The sequence below is a fragment of the Artibeus jamaicensis genome, unplaced genomic scaffold (assembly GCF_021234435.1).
Source record: "Artibeus jamaicensis isolate MK-2021 breed Jamaican fruit bat unplaced genomic scaffold, CSHL_Jam_final contig_64, whole genome shotgun sequence".
Taxonomy (NCBI): Eukaryota; Metazoa; Chordata; class Mammalia; order Chiroptera; family Phyllostomidae; genus Artibeus; species Artibeus jamaicensis.
The window spans coordinates 6,612,388-6,633,432 of NW_026521911.1; the positions used below are offsets into that span (position 1 = coordinate 6,612,388).

General features: G+C 48.9%; 1 protein-coding gene across 1 annotated transcript in view; it reads right to left on the minus strand.

Annotated features, from left to right (window-relative positions):
- The window catches only part of TENM4 (teneurin transmembrane protein 4), a 725,358-nt gene that overhangs the window by 194,232 nt on the left and 510,081 nt on the right, over positions 1-21,045 (minus strand). The window contains exons 8-9 of the mRNA XM_037138546.2: positions 18,001-18,099; positions 16,520-16,755 (exon numbers count right to left, since the gene is read on the minus strand). Of these exons, the coding sequence (XP_036994441.2) occupies positions 16,520-16,755; positions 18,001-18,099 (335 nt within the window). The remainder of the gene's footprint in view (positions 1-16,519; positions 16,756-18,000; positions 18,100-21,045) is intronic.

A 21,045-nucleotide genomic window follows, 5' to 3' on the forward strand; every position in this document is an offset into this window, starting at 1 on the left:
TGTATGTAATTTGCTTAGACTGTGCCTGGCATGCAGGAGAAATGCAATACATGGCAGCTGTCATCCTTGTCACTTTGCTACACTGACTCTCCTAATTCCTGAATCCACTCCGAGATTTGTTAAAGCCAGTTCTGTTACAGCACCTTTTTCTTTTTCTTTCTGTATATTTCCTCTGATTCCCCTCTGCAACTGCAAATTTCTTTAAGCCCAGGGACCTCTCCTACCCTGCTCCTGTAGCTGGCAGCCTTAGGAACGAGAGATAGTTGCCTGATGGATAAAAGAGTTTTTAAAAGCGGAATCACTACAAAGAAGCTGACTGAATGCCACTGGTGACTATGTGTGGCTAATTTTAAATCAAGTAAATATATTGCTTTTCTTCCTGTCCCCAGAGACACCTGACTGCAACAATCAGGGTTACCATCTCTCACCCCCCCTTTACCTGTTTGCTGGAGAATGGACGCTGGCACCCTTAATCATTTCTCTGCACCAGGCAATGCTGTGGGGAAGAGAGGCCTTTGAGCAAGGATTCACTTGTAGCTGCTCGATATGTCTGTAAATCAAGGTGGGCTTGGGTATGAAGGGCAGGCTCCAGCCCGGGAAGTGGGAAATGGGCGTGCCCACCGCCCAGGTGGAGGAGAAATACCAATTTCTCTGGCAGGCACTGAACACTGAGGCAAGTTGTAGGGGAACCACGGCTAGAATCTGATTTGTACAGAATAGAGTAAACTTTGATGATTGCAGTAATAGAATAAGAAAGCTGTCGTTTCTGGGCACCTTTTACCTGAAAGACTCTGCTAAGATCTCTCCTGTACATAACCTACTTAGAGGTTGTTCACCTCCACCGTCCCCTGCGGTGACCGCAGCCCAGTGCTCAGACCTCCTCCTCACCCCATTCCCGATACTGCGCTGGCCCCAGAGACAAGGAAATGGGAGGCACAGAAGCACAGTGGTGACGAGCAGCGCAGCCTTTGCAGCCAGATGGCCCTGAGCTCCTTTCCTAGTTCATGTTCATGGTTATATGACTTGGCTCATGTTAATTGGACCCTTTGGAGCCTCAGTGTCCACATCTATACAATGGTGACAATCATACTTAGATCCAAGAGTTGATGTTAAGATTAAAGAAAATAATTTATTTTATGAGCTTATTACAGTGCTTGGCCAGCAATTTTCAGCGGGTGTGCTGCAAGAGTTTTTTAAAACATGAAATGCCTTACTATTTAGTTAGGGGCACTGGACTCTGTTCCCTTAGACTGTCAAGTAAAAAAGAAATGACATCAGCCAAAATGGCGATAGCAGTCTGGTGTGAATGAATCCAAATTATACCTATTTTTTTGGTCAGAATGGCAAAAAAAAAACATATTCTTAGGCATGCTGCAGAATTTTAGTAATTAGCTTATGTGCGCCATGAGACAAAAACCTTTGAAAATCACTGTGCTTAGCACTTACTCAACTATAGGGCCAGCAGGGAGCTGGCACTCTTTGTTGGTATCTTATCACCATAATCTTTACAGTATATTAAGGTCTTCACCGAGAAAGTGAAGGAAGGTTTCTGGAGAGTTGGCAGACTGAGTGTTTGTCTGCTGTTGGGAGGATGTTGCATTTCCAGTCCCCGGGCTCTGCCTGGCCCCCTGCACAGAGGAGGAGACTCAGACTTGACTGGTGCGTTTGTGCCAGAGCCTCAGTCTCTAGACTCCTAGTTCAGAGCTCTTTCTACTAAATGGCCCTGTCATTAAGTCACAGCAGGAAATCCTGTAAGAGCAGTAAAGGCCTCTTCCTGCATGTTCTTCCATCAGCACTGCACTCCCAGATTAAAGGAGCCCTCTCCTTGAGCCTCAGCTAAAGGGAATAAACCCACAGACCTACTAGGTCAGGCCACCGTGAGGCCTTCTCTTCAGGGCAGGAATTAGTCCTTTCATTTCTATCCCACAGCACCTGGTCTGCAGGAGTGAAGAAGAAAGGGAGGAAAGGGAGGAAAGGAAGGAGACAGACATCATGAGGATTATTATTAAAATAATAACAGCTGCCATTTATTCAAATTGAACCATGTGTATGACATAATGCTGGAGGATTCACATTCATTATGCCATTTAATCTCAGAACATTTAAAGAAAGATATCAGTAACCCTGTTTTATAGATTAGGCATCTCAAAACTAGCCACGAGGTAGATATTATTAATCTAATTTTGCATCTGTAGAAAACCAAGGCTCCAGAATTGTCCAAACTGCCCCATTCATCATGGCAGCACCACGATCGCAAACCAGGTCCCTGTCACTTCCGATCCTAGGCTTTCCTCAGACTGAGTCAAGGCAGTGCAGCAAAGGCTTCCATTTAGTCTTGACCAGACTAAACATGCTGTTTCTGATCAAATCCCTGCCAACAAAGCACACATTTAAGGAAGTGACTCCACACAAACCAAGTGCTGAGACCTAGTAAAAGGCCCTCTGTCTGCCCTTCATATTCAAGGCTTAGTTAATGATCCGGGATCAAAGACACCCTGGGGGCGGCCAGCCTTGTCAAACTGCTCCACTGGGGTGAACAGCCCGCCCTGCCCTGGCAGAACACACGCCAGTGGCCAAGTGCCTGTCATCTCCCCGAGAGGAGGGGAAGTGCTGGCGTAAAGCTCTACACAGCTTCTGAGTTCCTTTCTTGTGGCACTGGCACCCTTGTGTCAACGCGATGCACAAGGCTACCTACAGTATTTCTACGCAGAGTCGTGCGGGCTCAGCAAAGGACCAGCGTCTCACGTATGGCACACGGTCCGTTCCTCTACCTGTACCAACCACGGTCAGATGGGGCAGGAAAACCCACGGGTTTGGCCAACGTTTGGGAGCTACAGAAGAACTGCCTGTTGCTAGGCACCGTTTCCATAGCTACTGGGAAACATATTGCGTGTGACAGGCTCTGGAGAGCAGCTCCCCACTTCCTGATTCCTTTTGGCATGCCGACCCTGTAACTAGGTTTTTCAATGATCCAAGTCAATTAGGAGGCGGTCCCCACTGTACCTCTAAATGGAGTTTTAATTTGTGTATACGTTATTAGGATAGGCCTTTTCCCTCCGGAACATTCGCCTTGGTGAGAGGAATGAGGGCGGACAGCTGAACACGGTGCCTGCCACCCAGATTTGTAACTTGGGATAATATTTCTTCATAATTAGAAACAATTTTTAGAAAAAAAATGTATTTATTCACTTCTAGAGAGAGGGGAATGGGCGGGGGAGAAAGAGAGGGAGAGAAACATTCACATGAGAGAGAAACAACAATTGGTTGCCTCTCACATGCCTTCAACCGGGGACCTGGCCCACAACCCAGGCATGTGCCCTATTGGGAATTGAACTGGTGACCCTTCAATTTGCAGGACAATGTTCAACCCACGGAGCTGCACCAGTCAGAGCATGAGAAACATTTTGAAAGAGCATTTTAAAACCTCATAGGACACAATGTGTGATGTCACAGCTTCCCAGCCTCCTGTGCCATGGACGCTTTCTTGCCTCTTTGGGATCACACCACACTTTCTTGCTTCCCTGTATTTGTCTATACACAGAGCAAGGCTCTCAATAAATGTGACTTTTTCTCTGACACACACAGACCCCTGGCTTGGTGTAGTCCTTAGATTAGAAAGTTTAGGGCAGGACAGAGTTTTGGGCACCATGGTGATATTGATAATCATGTTAATGAAAGCCACTGTTGCCCTGGCCAGTGTGGCTCAGTTGGTTGGGCCTCATCCCACAAAGCAGAAGGTTGCTGGTTTGATTCCAGGCTGAGGTATAGGCCTAGGATGCAGGTTCGGTTACCGGGTCTGGGAGTATAGAGAGGCAACCAATTGACGTTTCTCTCCCTCTTTTTCTCCCTTCCTTCCTCTTTCTAAAAGCAAACAAACAAACAATATCATCGACTTAGAGCTATTCTGTGCTGAGCCAGCACAGTGCTACCATTTAATCCTCACAAAGCTCTGTGAGATAGGTACTGTTATTACCTTCATTTGCAAGATAACGAAAACTGAGGCTCAAAGAGCTTCAACAACTAGTCCAAAATCACACATTGAATAAAAAGCAGAGAGTACTCTCAGGTCTGAGTCAAATCCAGGTTGCCCTGAACCTGTCCCTAACCACTACAGAGGCTGCCTTCCTGCCTAGATGTAAAAATGTAGAGAAGACAATAATGGGGAGAAACGCAAATCTCATTACTACATGGACCTGCCTTGCTGCTCAAATTTTGTTGGCAATATTTTCCTGAGGATAAAAGCTTGAGTTAACATCTCTTCATATCAGAAACAGTTTTCAAAGAGGATTTGAAGTTGAAGTTGAGCACAGTTTCGGACACTCCTCTCACTTCTCCCTGCTCGGGAGGAGCCTTACACTGTGCTTCTCCCGCCCCTTGCACACAGCTCTCTGTCCAGCCTCCAGGCCTTGGCGAATACAATGCCTCTGTGGAATGGCCACTGTCTTTCCTGAAATAATTAAAAAACCCCAAACCAAGATCACTCTCCCATCCTTCAAGGCCTACTTCAAATGTCTCCTCTTCTATGAGGATTTCCACCCTACACCAGCCAAAAATGCCTCTGTTCTCCCCTCACCAGCCCTGGCCACCCTTATTGTTACTGCAGCACCTCTCCCAGGCTTACTGCCCTGCCACGTGTTCCACGTCCCTTGCTGGCTCTATTGTCCATGTCTGTACCCGGGGGAGGAGATCCGCAGAGAGGGCCAGCTGCTGGCCCTCACCGGCTCTGCACCAGCAGATAAACCACTTGAGCACTCTGACCCTCAGTTTTGCCAGCTATGGAAATGGAAATAGAATACAAAGCCATCTCCCAGGTTCTTGTAAAGATTGAATTTAATAAAGGCTCTTTACAAATTATATAGTATATTGAAAGTATAAGGCTTAAAAGTATATTGCTTACAAGTTAATAAATAAAAGAACACCCAAAATTTAATAGGTAGACTAATGCACAGATTCATATGTGAAAGTTCCGAAACAGCCCCGGACCTACGCAATTGGGTGTATGAACAGTACTATGTAACGAACTGAATACACTATAAAAAAGTTAGGAGACAAACAACTGCTTGAAAAAGAAAAGTGTTCAGGTAAAGAAAAAGGAAAAACGTTACCTCTCCTACAATTCTCATTTAATCTTTGCCACCCTCCCCCCCAGCACCTCTCAAATACCCCTTCTGTATGCACAGTCAGGTAGGGCCGAGTGTGCTCACATACACAGACACAGCGAAAGCCCGAGGAGAGTGTATCTGCTACAGAATTCTACAGAGGGCCTGAGAGGTAAAATATACGACAATGTGATAAAATGGATGCCACAGTGCAATGAATGATACTGGCATTTTTTTTTCCTCTTTCCTCACTGGAAGCTGTGAACAAAACCTAACTCCAGGCTTGAAGGCAGGATAAATTTAGCTGCCACAAAGCAGCAGGAAGGGCATCCTCCACAATGAACTGTTAGGCCAGTGACAGTCTGCTCGTGCCGGATGAAGCCACGAGTATAGCAGAATCAGGTAATACGGGGTGCTGGTGTTCAATAAGCCACGTGCGTTGAGGTCCCCAATGTCATTTTGGGCCTCCTTTCCTCTCCAATCCTGACGCACTGTGGGTGCAGACCATGGCCTCACTCAATGCCACAGGTACCTAGCAGTCCTGGCAAGGGCAGCTGGACAATAATTTTTCTCCCATAAAAAAATGCACTCGTCTCTCTACAGTCAGGAGCTCCCTGCAGCCTCTCAGCCTTCCGATTAGAGGAAGGCTGAACAACCACATCCTGGTTCTTCCACTTGCTATGGAAGTGGCTTTGGGCAAATGATTTACCTCCCCAGGCCCCAGTTTCTCATTTATAGGGTGGAAATAAAAATAGGACAGTGCCTAGCACATGATTGGAACTTGACAAATATTTGTTGGATAAGTAAGATTGTTGAGAAAATACCTGCAACACTCAGAACATGCCTGGCACATGTTAGCTCTCAATACATGTGAGCTGCCCTCTGTGTGACAGTTTAGGTTGTAGAAGAACAGCTGGGGGCAGGGGCAGAGTAAAGACCTCGAGAGGATGGCAAAGACCCCCTTGTTTGCTCTGAGCCTCACCCACGAAGCAGAGCAGTAGAAGGCGTCAGAGGACGGTTCTGAGAGGCCGCATGGTCTGCATAAGGAACACAGGCCTTCCATCAGAAGATCTGGCGTCTAGGCCCAGCTCTATTACTCAGCGGTCATTTCAGCTGAACAAGTTATTTAACTACAGTAGGCCTCAGATTCCACATGTGGGGTTTGCAGGACAAGGAAACTCGGTTCATAATTCTGCATAGTGCACAGACTGCTGGAGAGAACCAACAAGAGGGAAAGGACTCGCACGGAAGGCAAGGTGTTCATTATGCGGTGGCCCAGTGGAGCCTGTCCTCTGAGGTGGCAGGCAGTGTCCTCCCGCAGCCACTGTGGTCTCCGCAGGTGTATGTTTAAGAGCCTTCAGTAAAACAGAGACTGAGGTCTGCAGACATGTCAATGCACAAATGGACACGACACTGCAATGCACAGTCATCTGACGCAGGTGCCAAAAATAGCCAGCATTTCTACCTGCCATCCTCTGCCTTTGTTTAGGCTGTTCAGTATCTTCCAGAAAGTCATTCCTAGCTTCTCTTTCAATATCTTACCTGATTTCCAAGGCTCAGTGCCTTGGGAAAATTTTATCTGACTTTCTTGGTTAGATGAATTGCTCCTTGCAAAACAAAAACAAACAAATAAAACTAAACAAACGGAAAAGAAAACAAGAAAAACAGGGACAAGGTTCAAATTCCAGTAACAAGCTTTTATCAACTGCCATCAGCAACTCACACATCTGGCTCTCTATGAAACCCTGGGTAACTCAACGCAGCGGTGCAGGCTTATCCGGCTTTGCTGGGGAACAATGGGGCAGGCGGCTCAGTGAATGCTCCCCGCCATTTCAAACACGAGCCTGGGGAAGGTCCCTCTACTTAATCCGGGATTACCTGAAATCCCTGTGTCTGGGGATGGCCTTTGGACACGGAATCTGAAAGGGTTTTAAATCTCTGGGTGATCCAACTGCCCAAAGGGCGAGAACTACATTTACCGGACACCCACTCAGGGCCACCCACAGACTGGATGGACTCTGGGCAGATACTCTCACACTGAGTGTTCAAAACACCCCTTAGCTATTCACTGACAATCTACCAATGAGGAAATCGAGACTCAGAGGCAGAAACAGCTGTGTGAGCAGGGCTGGAATGCAGGTCTTACCGAGTCCCAAGTCTGTGCTTCTGTTACCAGACTATACTGCCGTCTTTAAAGGATGGGACCGTTTATTTGTGGTTTTGTTGTTTTACTGGAAGGTGCCGAAAAACACAGTTTTCTACAGCGCTCTGCTCCCCCCCACGTCCCTCCCCTCCTCTCAGGCCCCCCGCCCCCATTCTGTGCGATGAAGAACAGCTTGCGCACTTTGCCACCTCTGCCCCAGGCCTGCCGCCCTCAGCTGGGCCCTGGCTGCACCGACCTCCTCTCCACAAGTGAGGTATTTACAACGGCTGTCAGGGAGAGTGTTCTTGCTTTTTCTCTGCACCTAAGTGCAATTAAATGATTTTATTTTACAGTAATTTGTCTAGAATAAAAACAAGGACTTGGAAGAAATCCTTTCCAAGGAAGCTAAAAATCTGTAAAAATAGATTTCTTTTCCACAGTCCTGGGGTGAAGTTGTGGCACCTCAGACCCATGGTCGGGGCGACTTCCTGACCAACCACGGCTACGCTGCCTCTCCGGGGGCCTGGAAACTGCCCACAAGCCAAGGGCCTCTGATACCTGGGACAGTGTGCTGTCTCCGCAGCAGCTGCTGTTGTTATAAAACATGGATATACCAGTAAACTCGGGTCCTTTCTTTTTTAAGACCATTCCAAACTTGGGACTGGCTCGTGTTGAACACACCTTGTTTGGCAGGGAGGAGAAGACAAGTTTCATTTAAGTGGTCCTCACTAGTGAGGACTGTAGGGGTGACTATTACTGCATCCCCACAACAGCCTATTCTCTACATTCCCAGAGGAGAACATGAAGCTCAGAGAGAGCAAGGTTCTTGCTGAATGCCACGCCGTCATAAAGAACAGGCGGAGTCCAAGCCTGGCCTGTGCACCGCACTGACTATGTTTTGACACCATCTCTGGTTTCCTCTGGCCTCAGTTTCCAGTAATCATTCTTCACTCTGACTTCATCTCACCGCCTCTAGGCTGTCCATCGCTGCTCCCAGTAAGAACTTGAGCCTCTATAAGGCTCAAGTTCTTGAAACTTCTACTCGAGCTTTCCTTTCCCTCCACTCCATGCCTTGCAGCACCCGTTAGGTTCTAGTCCTGACATCCTCCCCTCCTTTCTCTCCTTCCACAAACTTTTGCTGAATACACACTACATCCACGACAGACCCTGGTACAAGAAGCTGTAGCTCTAACACTGAGCAACATGGAAATTTTTTCTGTCTCGTGGAGCTTATAGTGTAACGGTGGACGAAGACCTGAACCAATCCATGACAGTCAGCCAGTGACAATTGTGGTGAGTACTATGAGCACTGTGAGAGCATAGAACTGGGTTCCTGGCTGAGTGTGAGGAGCTCAGGGCAGTTTCGCCGAGGATGCGATATGTGGGCTAAGCTGTTAAAAAGGAACTGACTGGGAGAAGGTGGGGGTCGGGTAGCAGGTGTCCCTCTAGGAATGAAGATTCCTCAGCTTCTCTGGGTCTCGGGTCCATTGTAAACTCCTCTGCTTGCCCCCCACTAAACCAGCCAACTCAAGGTGAGACACAAAGCCAAACACTGGCAGGATTGTGGGGGAGGTGGACACGTGGCTGGGGCCCTAGAATGCAGTCCTATCCTCTGAAGAGCCCCTTGAAGTGGGTAACACAAGCTTTAACCTGTCCACACTTTGTGATCCAGGAATACTGCTCCGAGGAACACCCCCCCAAAAAATTAATAAATGCAAGAACACAGGGCAGAAAGCACAGAGATGTGCACAGGGTGCTATTTATAACAGTAAACAGTTGGAAACAGCAGGAATACAGTGAGAATAACGGCACAACTATGGTAGAGCTATTAATCTTATCGAGAATGAAAATTGTGTCAGTTCTTGAAACTGCATGAAAAAAACCAGCCCATGAGAAAGAAGAATGTACCCCTGAATTCCCGCTGACCACAGAGAGGCTTTTGGCTGCTATCCATCAAGGAGGTCAAGTACGGCACACGGAAAACCCTGGAATGTCTCAGTCGTTTGCTCTGATATTTTGAATCCCAAATTATATAAAATTTCCTCAACACTGATATTTTAGGAGTCTGAAGGCTGTTATAGGTAACCCCTGAGTTTGCATCCAGTAAATAAATCACTTCTTTACTACACCTCTCAAAAACAGTGCCTAAAACTACTGAGTCAGGACTAGATGAGTGAGTGCCAGCGGCCGAGAAGGAGGAGAGAGAACTGACCACAATGGGATGCAAGGGAGCCTTCTGGGGTGATGGGTGTGTTCTCTGTTTGGACTGTGGTGATGGTCACACAACTCTCTCAAATTCACAGAGTGGTACACCTAAAAAGTGTTCATTTTTCGCGTGTGAATTATATATCAGGAACTCTGATTTTAAACGCAAGTGGTCAGGGCCTCGTGGCTCAGTGGGTGTACCGGTAAGGGAGACATGCCTGAGTGTGGTTTGGTCTCAGGCCAAGTCTTGGGTCCCTAGGATTGGTCAGCGCTCTAACGTTGCTAGGGATAGGAATTATGAAGAGCGAGGACACTGATGTCCACTTGCCCTCCAGGTCCACTCTGTCCGTCCCTGCGTGGCTCTGTGCCCAGGGAGGCTGTGCCCCAGGACTGGGTCAGTGGGCTCCCTTGGGCTCTGGCTTCTGGTTGGATTCCACCAATGGGAGGAGGTCGGAGTGGGGGAGAGAGTGAGGTCTACGAGATGGAAAATTTTCTTTCCTGCTAAGCCAAAACATGTTAAATGACGTCCTCGTTTTGGCTAGTCTTCTGTTTGTTTATTCCTGTTTTACAGATGAGAAAAGGCATCTTAAGGAAGTGAAGCCTTTGCCCAGGTGGCACAGTCAGCGATGGTGGAAGGACAGTGCAGACAAGGGCCACCTGTCTATGGGGTCCAAGCACATAGCCCTCGCTCCTCTCCTCCCAGACACAGGAAGCCCACCCCACGCAGGCAGCTGTCTTGCCAGAGTGGTCTGCCCTCAAGAACCCTGAATCTCCGCCCTGGGCAGCCCCGCTGAGCAAGTCTGCCCTCTCTTCCACGTGGTATTTTGGACAGTTGCAGAGAGCCCAGCTGGCCTCCTTGGGTCCTCCTTTTGGGAGTTGCAAGATATTTGTCTGGGGTCTGTTATAAAGAGAACAATCTATATATATCTTGCTATTAGCAATTCCCACAGAGCAGCATGAAGGAATCAATCTTGGAGAGAAGGCTTTAATACAGGATCCTGTGTCTTTATCACTTTTTCTTCCTCCTAAAAGATCAAGTTCAATCATCTCCATTTCCCATTCTTTGGGCTATAAAGCTAAATCTATGGCTTCTATCCAAAAGGCATGATGTGAAGGCGCACAGAAAGGAGAGAAAATGAGCTTATTCCTCACTAATAACACCTCGAACCAAAGTGCAACAGGCCTGAGCTTATGAAGCAAATGGCACCTGGGATCCTGCTATTGCAAGAGCTGAGCCAGGTGGGGCTAATGGGAGGAAGGAGGAGGGGTATGCTCACACTGGCTTCTATTTCCAACCCTTTCTCTAGTCATCTCATGTCCATTTCCCTTGCACCTGGGCCCCGGGACATAAAATGCACATTTCTGCCACCACATTTTTCCACATGAAAATAGAAAATCCTTGGCAGGTTTAACCATTCACATGGCCTTTTTTTTTGAACAAGTCTTACCCAGTACAACTAGCTCGTGCCAGGCTTTGTGCAGGGGACTGACTGTGCAGCAGACAATAAGACACTAGGAGATGGGAGAGCAAGCCAGACCGCCCCTAAAGAGAAGAGAGCCTAGTTTCCTTTCTAACTGGGTTGCTACCATGCTGAAGTCCAGGTTGCACGGTGAAATGTCAGCGACTGTGAGAGAGCCCGTGCAAGTCTGTGCGAGTCACGCTTCATGCTGGAGCCCACCTGGATCAAAGTGGGTGACCAGGCTCTTCCAGGCCAGAAACTGTAATAATATTCCAACAAGCAGTGCTCTGGAATAACTGTCTTTTGAAAAGCAGCAATGAAGCTGAGCAACATTTTCGGTTATAAATTATCACCACTTCAAGCAAGGGTTCTGATTTTATTTTTTTCAATCCACAGTCAGTTACGGTGAAGGCGAAAAATATGACCTGATTAAAAAAGAAAGACTCCCTCACTGTGATGGAGCAGGTAGGAATGCTCCGCTGTCGCTACCAGGAGGCCGCGCCAGCCCACGTTTGTGACTGCCCTGAAGTGCTGGCTCGATCTCCCACAGGAAGGGGAGTGTCCACCGGACAGGACCGAGCAGGACCGTCTTCTCCCACCACATCCTGGGGGGAGGCGACTGGGCTCCAAGAAAGGACAACAGTCTCCCGAGGCCACCAGCAAGGGAAATGTTTTTTGTCAAGTGACCTGTGTTATTTTCAACCTCATCCCCTTTCATCTTTTCATGAGGCACAACAGCCTCGTGTGCTTTACAATTACTCTTCCCACTTGGCAGATGAGGAAACCAAGGCTCCAAAGGGTGACACAGCTGGAGAGTGCGGAGCTGGGATTCCCACCCGATCGGTCAGACTCCGACTCCTGTCTCCTCTTCCAATTAGAACAGGGCGCCGCCTCAGAGAAATCCGGGTGAGTGACACCCCTGGCCTGCGGCACAGACCCGGACCTATGATAGGAGAAACAGCACCCGAGGGTGACCTCGTGTCTCCATTTCAATGTAAAGCTCCTCCTGATTTTTGTATTATTAACAAGCCTTTTTGGTCTCCTATTCCAAAGGCCTATCTGGCGGGACAGGCGCTTGAAGAGTCCTCAAGATATTAATCCCCAGCCCTCCTGTGGCATTCAGAGTCTGCTTTTCACAGAGATTCAGGATAAAGGGAAGCTGTCAGTGTTCTCTGGATAGAGGCAACTGTCAGTGAAGCAAAAATCAACGTTTGTCCTAGTTACAGAAATGACGCGAGATGCTTTTATGGTAACGATTCTCACGGCTGCTTCCCTGGAGTGGAGAGACCTCCTCACAGGCGTTTTCTGACAGGTCCCCCTGGTTGTTCTAACACGGGCTGGGGAGCCCATGGGTGCTGCAGGGAGGCAAGGCTGGCCCGGGCTCTGGCTCAAGACTTACTAATGCTCTCTTACATGTGATGTTAATAGCACTAATAATAATGCTATTAATAATAATAGGATCTCATTTTTATTGAATGCTTACTCTGTGCCAGGCAGAGGGCTAGGTACTTAGTACACATTATCTTACTGGAATTTCTCAACAACCTGTCAAGTACCTACTCTTATTATCCCCATTTTACAGATGTGTAAACTGAGGCTGATGGAGGTTACGGAAACTTGCCCAAGGTCACGAAGATTGTAAGCAGCAGAGCCTAATTTTTAAATACACATCTTCTCTCTGAAGAGGTTCCCCAGGCTCTGGAGGGTCCTCCCTAGATTCTCACCCCAGGCCAGAACAGCCAAGTGAAGGGGGCTGGGGCTGGGGCTGGGGGAGGGGCTCTGGCCCAGAGGCGAGGCCCCCCAGGTGGCCATCTTGGTGGGTGCCAAGTGCTGACTCCAGGGTCTCTGTCTTCCTATGGAAGTAACCGAAAATGTCTCTGCACATAAACGGTCACCGTTTGCTCATTTCCAACTATGAAACTGAGTGTCAAACGGATCGGTCGGGTTTCCCTGCCATTGTGGCAGCCCGGGGTAGATGCCGGGAGAGAGCACAGAATTCTCGTCCACCCTCTGAGTCCTCCCCACCCTGCTGGTGAGGCGACCGATGGAATTCTTATCTAGAACTTGATAAGATGTAGAAAATAATTACAAATGAAAAGGTTATTCATAATTTTTAAATGAGTTAATTAGTAAACCCAGTCAGACTCACTCATTACAGTAATTAATAATTGATTATACTTGAAATTGAACACAATTTTTCATCAAAAAACTAATTACATATCTGTGCTTTTGCCTGTTGATTAGATTGGTTGGCCTGCTGGAAAAAGTCTTTGTTAAGGATATTTATGCTAGGCTGAGACAATTAATTTGATTTTTAATAATTGACAGTTCTTTACGAGGTAGTCATCACAGCCTCTGAGGGTAGCTGAGCAACACGCTGCTAATCCACTCATCCCTCACCTCCAGGAGCTGGAGGAGTCGGGCACCGAGATGGACACCCTCAGCCCTGAGGAAAGCTAGGGATGGCCTCGCGCCTGCAGTGCAGACTCACCCCTCACTTACCCCACAGCCCCCTCTGGGAGGTAATGGGTCTCGCCTGTTTTCTAGATGAGGAAATCAGAGCTCAGCAAAAGAAGTTGCCCAAAGACAGACAGTGGCCAGGTAGCAGCGCTAAGAGTGGATCCCTGTGAGCCGAGTCTCCACTGTAGCAAAGGCAACACTCCAGACTTGCCTCTCTGACCTGGTTCTTGGGGATGGAACCTAGAGTCCAGTTTTAACGTTTCTATACAGATAGAGCTTTATTGGAAAGATGTATTTATTCCTGTCAAGGAGACATTCTCGATGGACTGACCATTAATATCTTGAGGTGTAAATTCCAGTAAATCAGCCTCAGATCTACCCCTCCTTTCCACCTACATGGTCACGGCCTTAGCTGAAGCCCTCAGCTTCTGCTGACTCATTGATTGCAATAGGACCTGTCCTTCCATCCTCTACCCTTATCTTTCTAAAGTAAAACCTGACCGTCCTGCCTCTGCTGAAAACCCTCCAAGGGCTCCTCAGTGCCTGCTGAATAAGGTCCTGAACTTGGCCTCCAATGGGATCTTCAGAATCTGACCAAACTCTCCCACAGTAACCCCAATACCTCTCAGGGGCTTTAAACACAGGAAATGTCTTTGCCACCACCTTGTCCTCTTTCAAGTATGAAACTTTCCTCTGGTTAACGTGCCCTCCCTGCATGTCTATTGATGGTTCGCTCTGACTGAAAGATTCAGCTAAAACATCACCTTTCTCAGGAGCCTCCCCTGGCCCTCCTGGTGAGGGCGGGGTATTCCCCAGCCTGAGCTGCCTCAGTCACTGACAACATTGGGGGGTTATACCTCTCGGGGAAGGACCATGTCTTTAGCCCTAACCCTTAGACTATGCCTGGCTCATAGCAGGTACTCCGTATGGTTTGCTGAATGAAAAATAAAAAATCACAGAATCAGATTCAAAGACTATCAACTATCAAAGTTGCAAGGAAAAATAACAATCATCCAGTAAAACCCCTAGTCAGAGCTTAAATCTTATTCTTACTAAGTAGTCATCAAGCTCTATTTGTACCCTTCCTATGACAGGAAGCTATGACAGCAGTTCATATCTTTAGGTAGCTGAGGACTGGCTACACATTTTCATTAAATGGGAAAAGAAGACCATAGGATGAAAACAGAAGACAGCTTATTTAATCGTATGAGAATTTATTCCTCTTCCCTGAACTAGGCTACGCATATAAACCTTAAGACTTCAATGTAAAGCAAGTCTATACACAGCAAGGTACTTGACTCTTGACTAATGGTGACGCTGCTTGTTCAAGTCTACTTGTTGAGGACGCAGAAAATGTCAGTCAAAAGCAAGAGGTGTGCTAGTGGTTTGTGGGGACACAGTGTATTGGTGGTGCCAGGAAGAAACTTTCATTCTGGGTGTCGGTGCTCAGAACCCCACATCCCTCCCCTGTAGCCCATCTACGTTACCATCAATCACACACACCTCTCCCAGAGTCCGGGGAGCACTGAGCTCTCCCAGTCTGCGTGTTCCTTCTACCCGATGACCCACAGATGATGGCACATCCCTAGTAAGTCATCAATATCCCCCACTCCTGTGACCATGACAGATATCAGTGGTCAATCACAGAGACTTTTCCTCTGAGTCTGAATATAGCCTCAGGATCCTTCTTAACACAGCTTTCTAGGCAGCAATAACGAATCCATTATGTAGAAGAGAAGGAATATATGTGCCAACCTGGCCCCGGGGCCATGAGATTCTAAGTCAGTCTTCACAAGGAGAACAGAGACCTGGCATACAAGAGGAAGCTTTTTATAGCTTAAGGTACTCAAGGAGGCTGCCTTGTTTATAGGACTACCATCTTCCTGATTACTTGTTATTATGAAACTCAAGCATCTCGAGAAGGAAGTGACTTTACAGCCCCCATCCCCCCAACCCCCATCCAAGCCCGAACCCCTCTGCACATCCTGAACAAGTGGGGGACCATACTCTCTGATTCTTCTCTAGTGACAGCTCCTGCTATGTCTCCGGACAGCCCTTTGTTCATCCAAAATGCCTTCACTTGGTACAGAGTCCTTTCTCACAATGGACGGCACTCTGTCTTCCCCTGGCCAGTTAGTTCAGTTCTACTCATTGGGCTTCTACTAAATGAATCCCCTTTGCTGACAAATTATCTCAGAATTCCTTAGCATGGGTTCAAGGCCTTTTCAAACTGGCCTGACCTACCTTAAATCTTGGAATTTTAGAACCTGAAGGTCTGAAAGGACAGAAGTCAGCCTAGTGAAGTTGACCCTGTTGGATGCCTCTATGAACAGGTTGATTTACACAGAGGCAGCAGGCTCTACACAATGCCCGCGGACCTGTTCGTATTGCTATCTTCCCTGAGAGAAGAGCAAAGAGAGGGTCCGGAGCAGGAGACGTGCACGCAGTGGGAAGCATCCTGCGGTTGCAAGGCGATGTACCAGGAGGGGTATCTTACATCATGGAGGTGCTCCGGGATCAGGCAGGAAGGCCGTCAATGCTGCTTGCTGTCTCTGCACATCCCTCGGCCAGATCTAACCCTCTGTCACTCCTGTCCCCTGGGACTGCTCTTCTCTGGGTTCCTAATCACGGTTTAACTCTGGACCCTGGCTCCTATAGTACCCTCAGACCACTTTGCCAGACCTTCACCTTCAGACCTGAGCTCAAACAGCCCAAACTCTGGCAGTTTCCATGCAACCCCGGGGTACCCCACCTCCTTTCTGCTCCCCACTGTTGGTGACAGAGCACCAACAGGAGAAGCCTGCCTGCTGTCCAGCCTCTCCAATTTATGACACTCAAATCACACAGATCACCGCTTCGAATGCCGGTCTTAGTGAGTGCTTATGCCTGATGCTAGGCATCCAACGTATAAAAGAGACGGTGCTAAGCTCACTTCCAGGGATATGTTCAGAGAGAAGCAGAAGAGCACCCCAAGGAGCAGACTTTAACAGTTTGGGGGCACAAGCCAGCCTGGAGCCTCAGAGTTGCATGGCTCTCCTTTCATGCTTTGACTGCCATGCTGACAAGGTGCCCTCAGTGCTCACAGGTGTCCTGTCCACTGCCCTGTGGGCTAATGGGGGGTCCAGGGAAGCTGGGGTGAGAGAGGTGCTTACCCACAAAGTACGCCAGCAAGATGACTAGCGTGGCTGAGATGATGATGGCGCTCAGGGCCGCACATTTCCAGTTACAGTACTTGGAGGGCTTCTTGAGGTTGAAGGCTGGCCGGGCAAAGGTGCTGCGAGGCAGGGGCCGGGGCGGAGGTGAGTACACTGTGCTGGAAGTCAGAGGGTACCCTGGTGATGTGGTGCAGAAGAGCGGGGAGGTGCCTCCCGGCTTGAAGAGGAAGTGCCTGTAGATGGGGAGAAGTTAGAGGGTGTCAGAGTCGGCAGGCCGGCTCACCAGAGCCCCAGGTCGACCTGGAGGACAGAGGCAGCAGTACATGCAGAGGAGCCTGGAGGGAGAGAGAGTCTCACAGAGAAGATGGAGGGACAGGAAGAAAGAAGAATCACGCACCAGATCACAAAACAGGGCACACGAAGACGAGCTTCCATGAAACACAGATGGGGCAGCCTACCCGAGGGGAAAACCACCCAAGTCAGGACAGAAGGTGTTACTAACTCGACAAAAGGCTGAGTGTTGAGATCCTTTTCCTGGGAAGGGATGGGACTGGAAATGCTGTAGCTTGGGGAATAAACTAGCTGTTGTCTAAAATTACTGCAGTAACTTGGAAAGTGTCTAAAATCCTGTTCTGTTCCCTGGAAATAATGAAACTTAAAGTTTTTCTTCTCTTTGCCAGTACATCTTGGTGAAGGAATGGAATACTCTTCTTTTAAAAGAGGGCTTTGGAAGTGTGAGAACCAAGAAACTGCCACTATGTCTGGCCATGGTCCAGAGCCCCACAGTGGCTGTTACACAGCCGATGGTAGCAAATGCCTTTGAAGCACTCTGCTCAGAAGCCAGACTGCTGCCCTCCAAGCCCCTGGTGAAAGCTTTGCGGAGGACAGATAGGCGGCTGCACCCTGCATCCTAGCTACAAATTTGAGGGCAGTGTGGCACGGTCAGAGCACATGGTTGCGGCCAAACCGGGAATCAGGAAATCCTCCACAGATTGGCTTTAACCATGGCCATGGGAGGACTCGTACACAGCCTGGGAAATAGGGTGTGCTGGTTGCACTGCATCCCCCCAAGTCACAGGGTCAAGGGTAAATGTTAGGAGTAATCTCACACCCTGCTATGGTGTAAGATGCCTCAGGCCATGGAATTCATACTCAAGGCCAGAATATATATGATACAGGGCTTGTGCTGCATAGAAATCGCTATATGAAATGGCTTTCAAAATGGCAGAGGCAGCCAATGAGATGCCGAGAGCTGCATATTAACAAGACTGCTGTTAATATGCTGGGGTGGGGGTGGGGTGGACAGGGTATTCCGAGGATAAACTCTTGCAATTTGAACATGGACTTGGGAATGGGCATGCAACGTGGCATCATCACCTCCCCCCAGGAGATTCCCAGGGAAAGGTCTCAGGGTCCGCATGCAAGTGCAGGAGCCACGGGGAGAGCACACACGGAGAAGAGCGTGGGATGCCACCTACCCGTCACTGTAAGCCCCATCATGGCGGGAGGCGCTGAGAATGTCCATCTCAATGAGGTTGTCCTGCAATGTCCCTAGGAATGGCTGCTTGCCTAGGTTTCTACGCACACATGGAGACATGAATGAAGCAATGAGTCATGCATCAATGAAGGGGGGCAGTATAGAAACACATGAAGTGGCTGTCTGGTGCAGCTGTGCATGAGACCAGCGGGGCGGTTTCCAGGCGATGGGTCTGTGTGCAAGCCACATGTGCAGGGTGTCTGCCTGGCAGAGAGCATACAAGGGAGCATTCTCTACACAAACCAGAATGTCTGGCTGTTGTGGGCATCAAATCCCAGCTCTCACTGACAAAGACTCATTACGTCTCAGGCACTGAGCTAGGCATGTCACATCCAGTCACCTCAAATCTTTAAAACAGGCTACACAAGGAAGACAGTGTCACCCCCGTTTTACACATGAGCAGACAGAGGTGGAGAGGGAACAGGACTTGCCAAGCTTACCAGCTAGTAAAGTCTGAGGCAGGAATTTGAATTTAGGTTCATGTGGCTCCAAAGCCTGTGCTTTCTCCTCTACTTGATACTGTCTGCTTCTGTGTAAGCAATAGCTACAGGCATTCATTTTGCCAGTCCAAAGAAATGCCAAAGAAAAAGGCATTTTGGGCCTTTTTTTTCTAAAGCAGTGGTTCTCAAACTTGAGTGAACATTTAAAACACCCGGAGAGCTGTGCTTCCTGAGGTCCCCCCTCGAGATTCGGAGTCAGTGGGAGTGGGGCCTGAGAACCCACGTTGCTCACAAGCCCCAGAGTTGACACTGACCACATCTGGAGTCATGATTGCTTGGCAGTGCAGGGACCTTGGTGATGACTGAGTGGGGAAAACGGCACCCTCCCCCCCACTGAAGACAGAAGGGGTTCTTTTGTTCCCTCAAGTGCACCGAGGGCTGTGCAGCAACAATACTAAACTGAAAGTTGCTGTAGGACCAAGTGAGTAATTCTCGAAGGATTTTTAAGGGCTAAACAAAGATGGTAGATACACTAACACTGAGTGTAAGAACTGCTATCTATCCTGCACCTCCCATGTACCAGCCACTGTTCTGAAGCTCTGCAGCTACGACCTGACATAAATCTTATTCTTCCCAACAACCCTACAAAGTCGGTGCCATCATCTTTGTTTGGCAGGCTGGCAAAGCAAGGTCCAGAGAAGCAACTTTTCTAAGGTCCTGTCACAGAGCAGGCAAGCAGCAGGCCCAGAATGAAACCTCGGTTTGTCTGACCCCAGAGCTCGGGCCTGTCTGCTCACCACCCTGTCCTCTTTCCGTGAGGATAAAAATCTTTTGTCTTGTTCTCTGCCTGTGTGCCCAGAGTCTAGCAAAGTGCTTGGAACATGGCAGTAGGCTCTCAGTAAATATTTGCTGAGCGCTGTGAACGATGAGGGATGGAAAGGGAAGCACTTCTGGCACATTGCAGGTGTGCAGTTGTTGAGGGTTGCACAGGGGATGTTGTATTATTATTTCCTCTGTTCACTGCACTTCGGGAGGGAATTTTCAGTCTTTCTACAGTCCATATGCCAAGTCCCAGCTGGCCCTCCCTGCCCCCGCCCAGTGGGCCCGGGTGGAGCTCCTGCCCCCTCCTGCCCGCGGCTGCCTGTGGGGCACGACCCAGTGCACACCTGGAGGCCTCTGGCCTGCGACACTATTCGAGCATCAGTCTCTCAGCCAGTCCTATCTATACCTTAAAACCCACCAGAAACAAATACATTCAGAGCAAAAAAGACGTAATGAATAAAAATCAAAATGTTAACAGTGGGGATTTTCCAGAGTCTGGATCAAGAGTGATGTTTGTTTTTACTTTTACAATGTAAAAAGAAGCTGTATTTCAAAGAGAGAGGACACTTATTTAGGAGGGACGGGTCTTTGGGAAGAGGCGGCGGCGGAACCAGGGGTTTCTGTGGTGCTGGCGCACGCGGTTTGCGGGAGGAGCGCTGCTCTGTGCTACTTTGGGAGGACGTGGGCACCTGCCCAAAGTGCTGTCTGTCCAGAATGCTCCCGCTGTCCTGAAATAACCTCGACCTGGACTTGTGAAACTTAGCTCTGGGTCACATTCTTAGGCCCCATTTGACCGATGCTGGGATTGAGACCCAGAGAGGCACGTGTCCTGCTCCCACACACGCGGCCAATCAGGGGCAGGGCTGAGACTAGAACCTAGGTGTCCTGCCTCCCGGTTTAAGGCTCCCCACTGAATTTCCTGTCCACCGCCCACCCCCAACATGCTGGGGGGCCAGTTCTTCTGGAAAACAAAAGTTACAAGGGCTTCCTGGTGGGGACCCCAGGTTGCTGAGACCTCCTTGGGCCACAGTCTTGTATGGTCTTAGCGCATTGCTGTCGGAAGTCAGGTATGGACATGGAACTCATTTGACTCTCACCTCAGTGGGTGTTGTTACCTTACTATACAGATTTGGAAACTGAGGCCCAGACAGGTCAGGTGACTCTCCAAGGGCCTACGGCAATGATGGAAGGTTTAGATGGGACTCGAACTCAGCTCTCTCTGGCCTCACTGCCCCAAGCCGTCTCTCAGGAAAGACACTGCACACTCGCAGGGCCCTGCAGCCAATGGCTGTGTTGCTCCTAAAGCTTTGCTAGAGTGGGGAGGGAGCTGGCTCCCCCTTAACCATGAAGGGAGGCCTTAGACTAGCCCCTGAATTGCCTGGAGGGGCTTTTCAGTCACATTTCTCTTAACCAGGGCAGGCTGAGCTCACCTCCCAAGGCCAGAACAAACAGCTTCTGGGAAGGAAATGGCCGGAAAGTTGCAGTGGCCACTTCTCTGCTATTGCCCTGTTCAATAGCCCCGCTTCTCACAATGAGCCTGGTGACCTAGACTGTATTTCTGTCCACAGAGCCCTGGGACAGCCACCAACAGAGCAGGACAGGTAGAGATCACACCCCACATTCTGTAGCTGAGACCCAGAGACTCAGCCAAGGACACAGAAAGACACTTGAGCAAATGAATGAACAAAGAAACAAGAAATGAAGCGAGTCTTCCAGGCCATAGT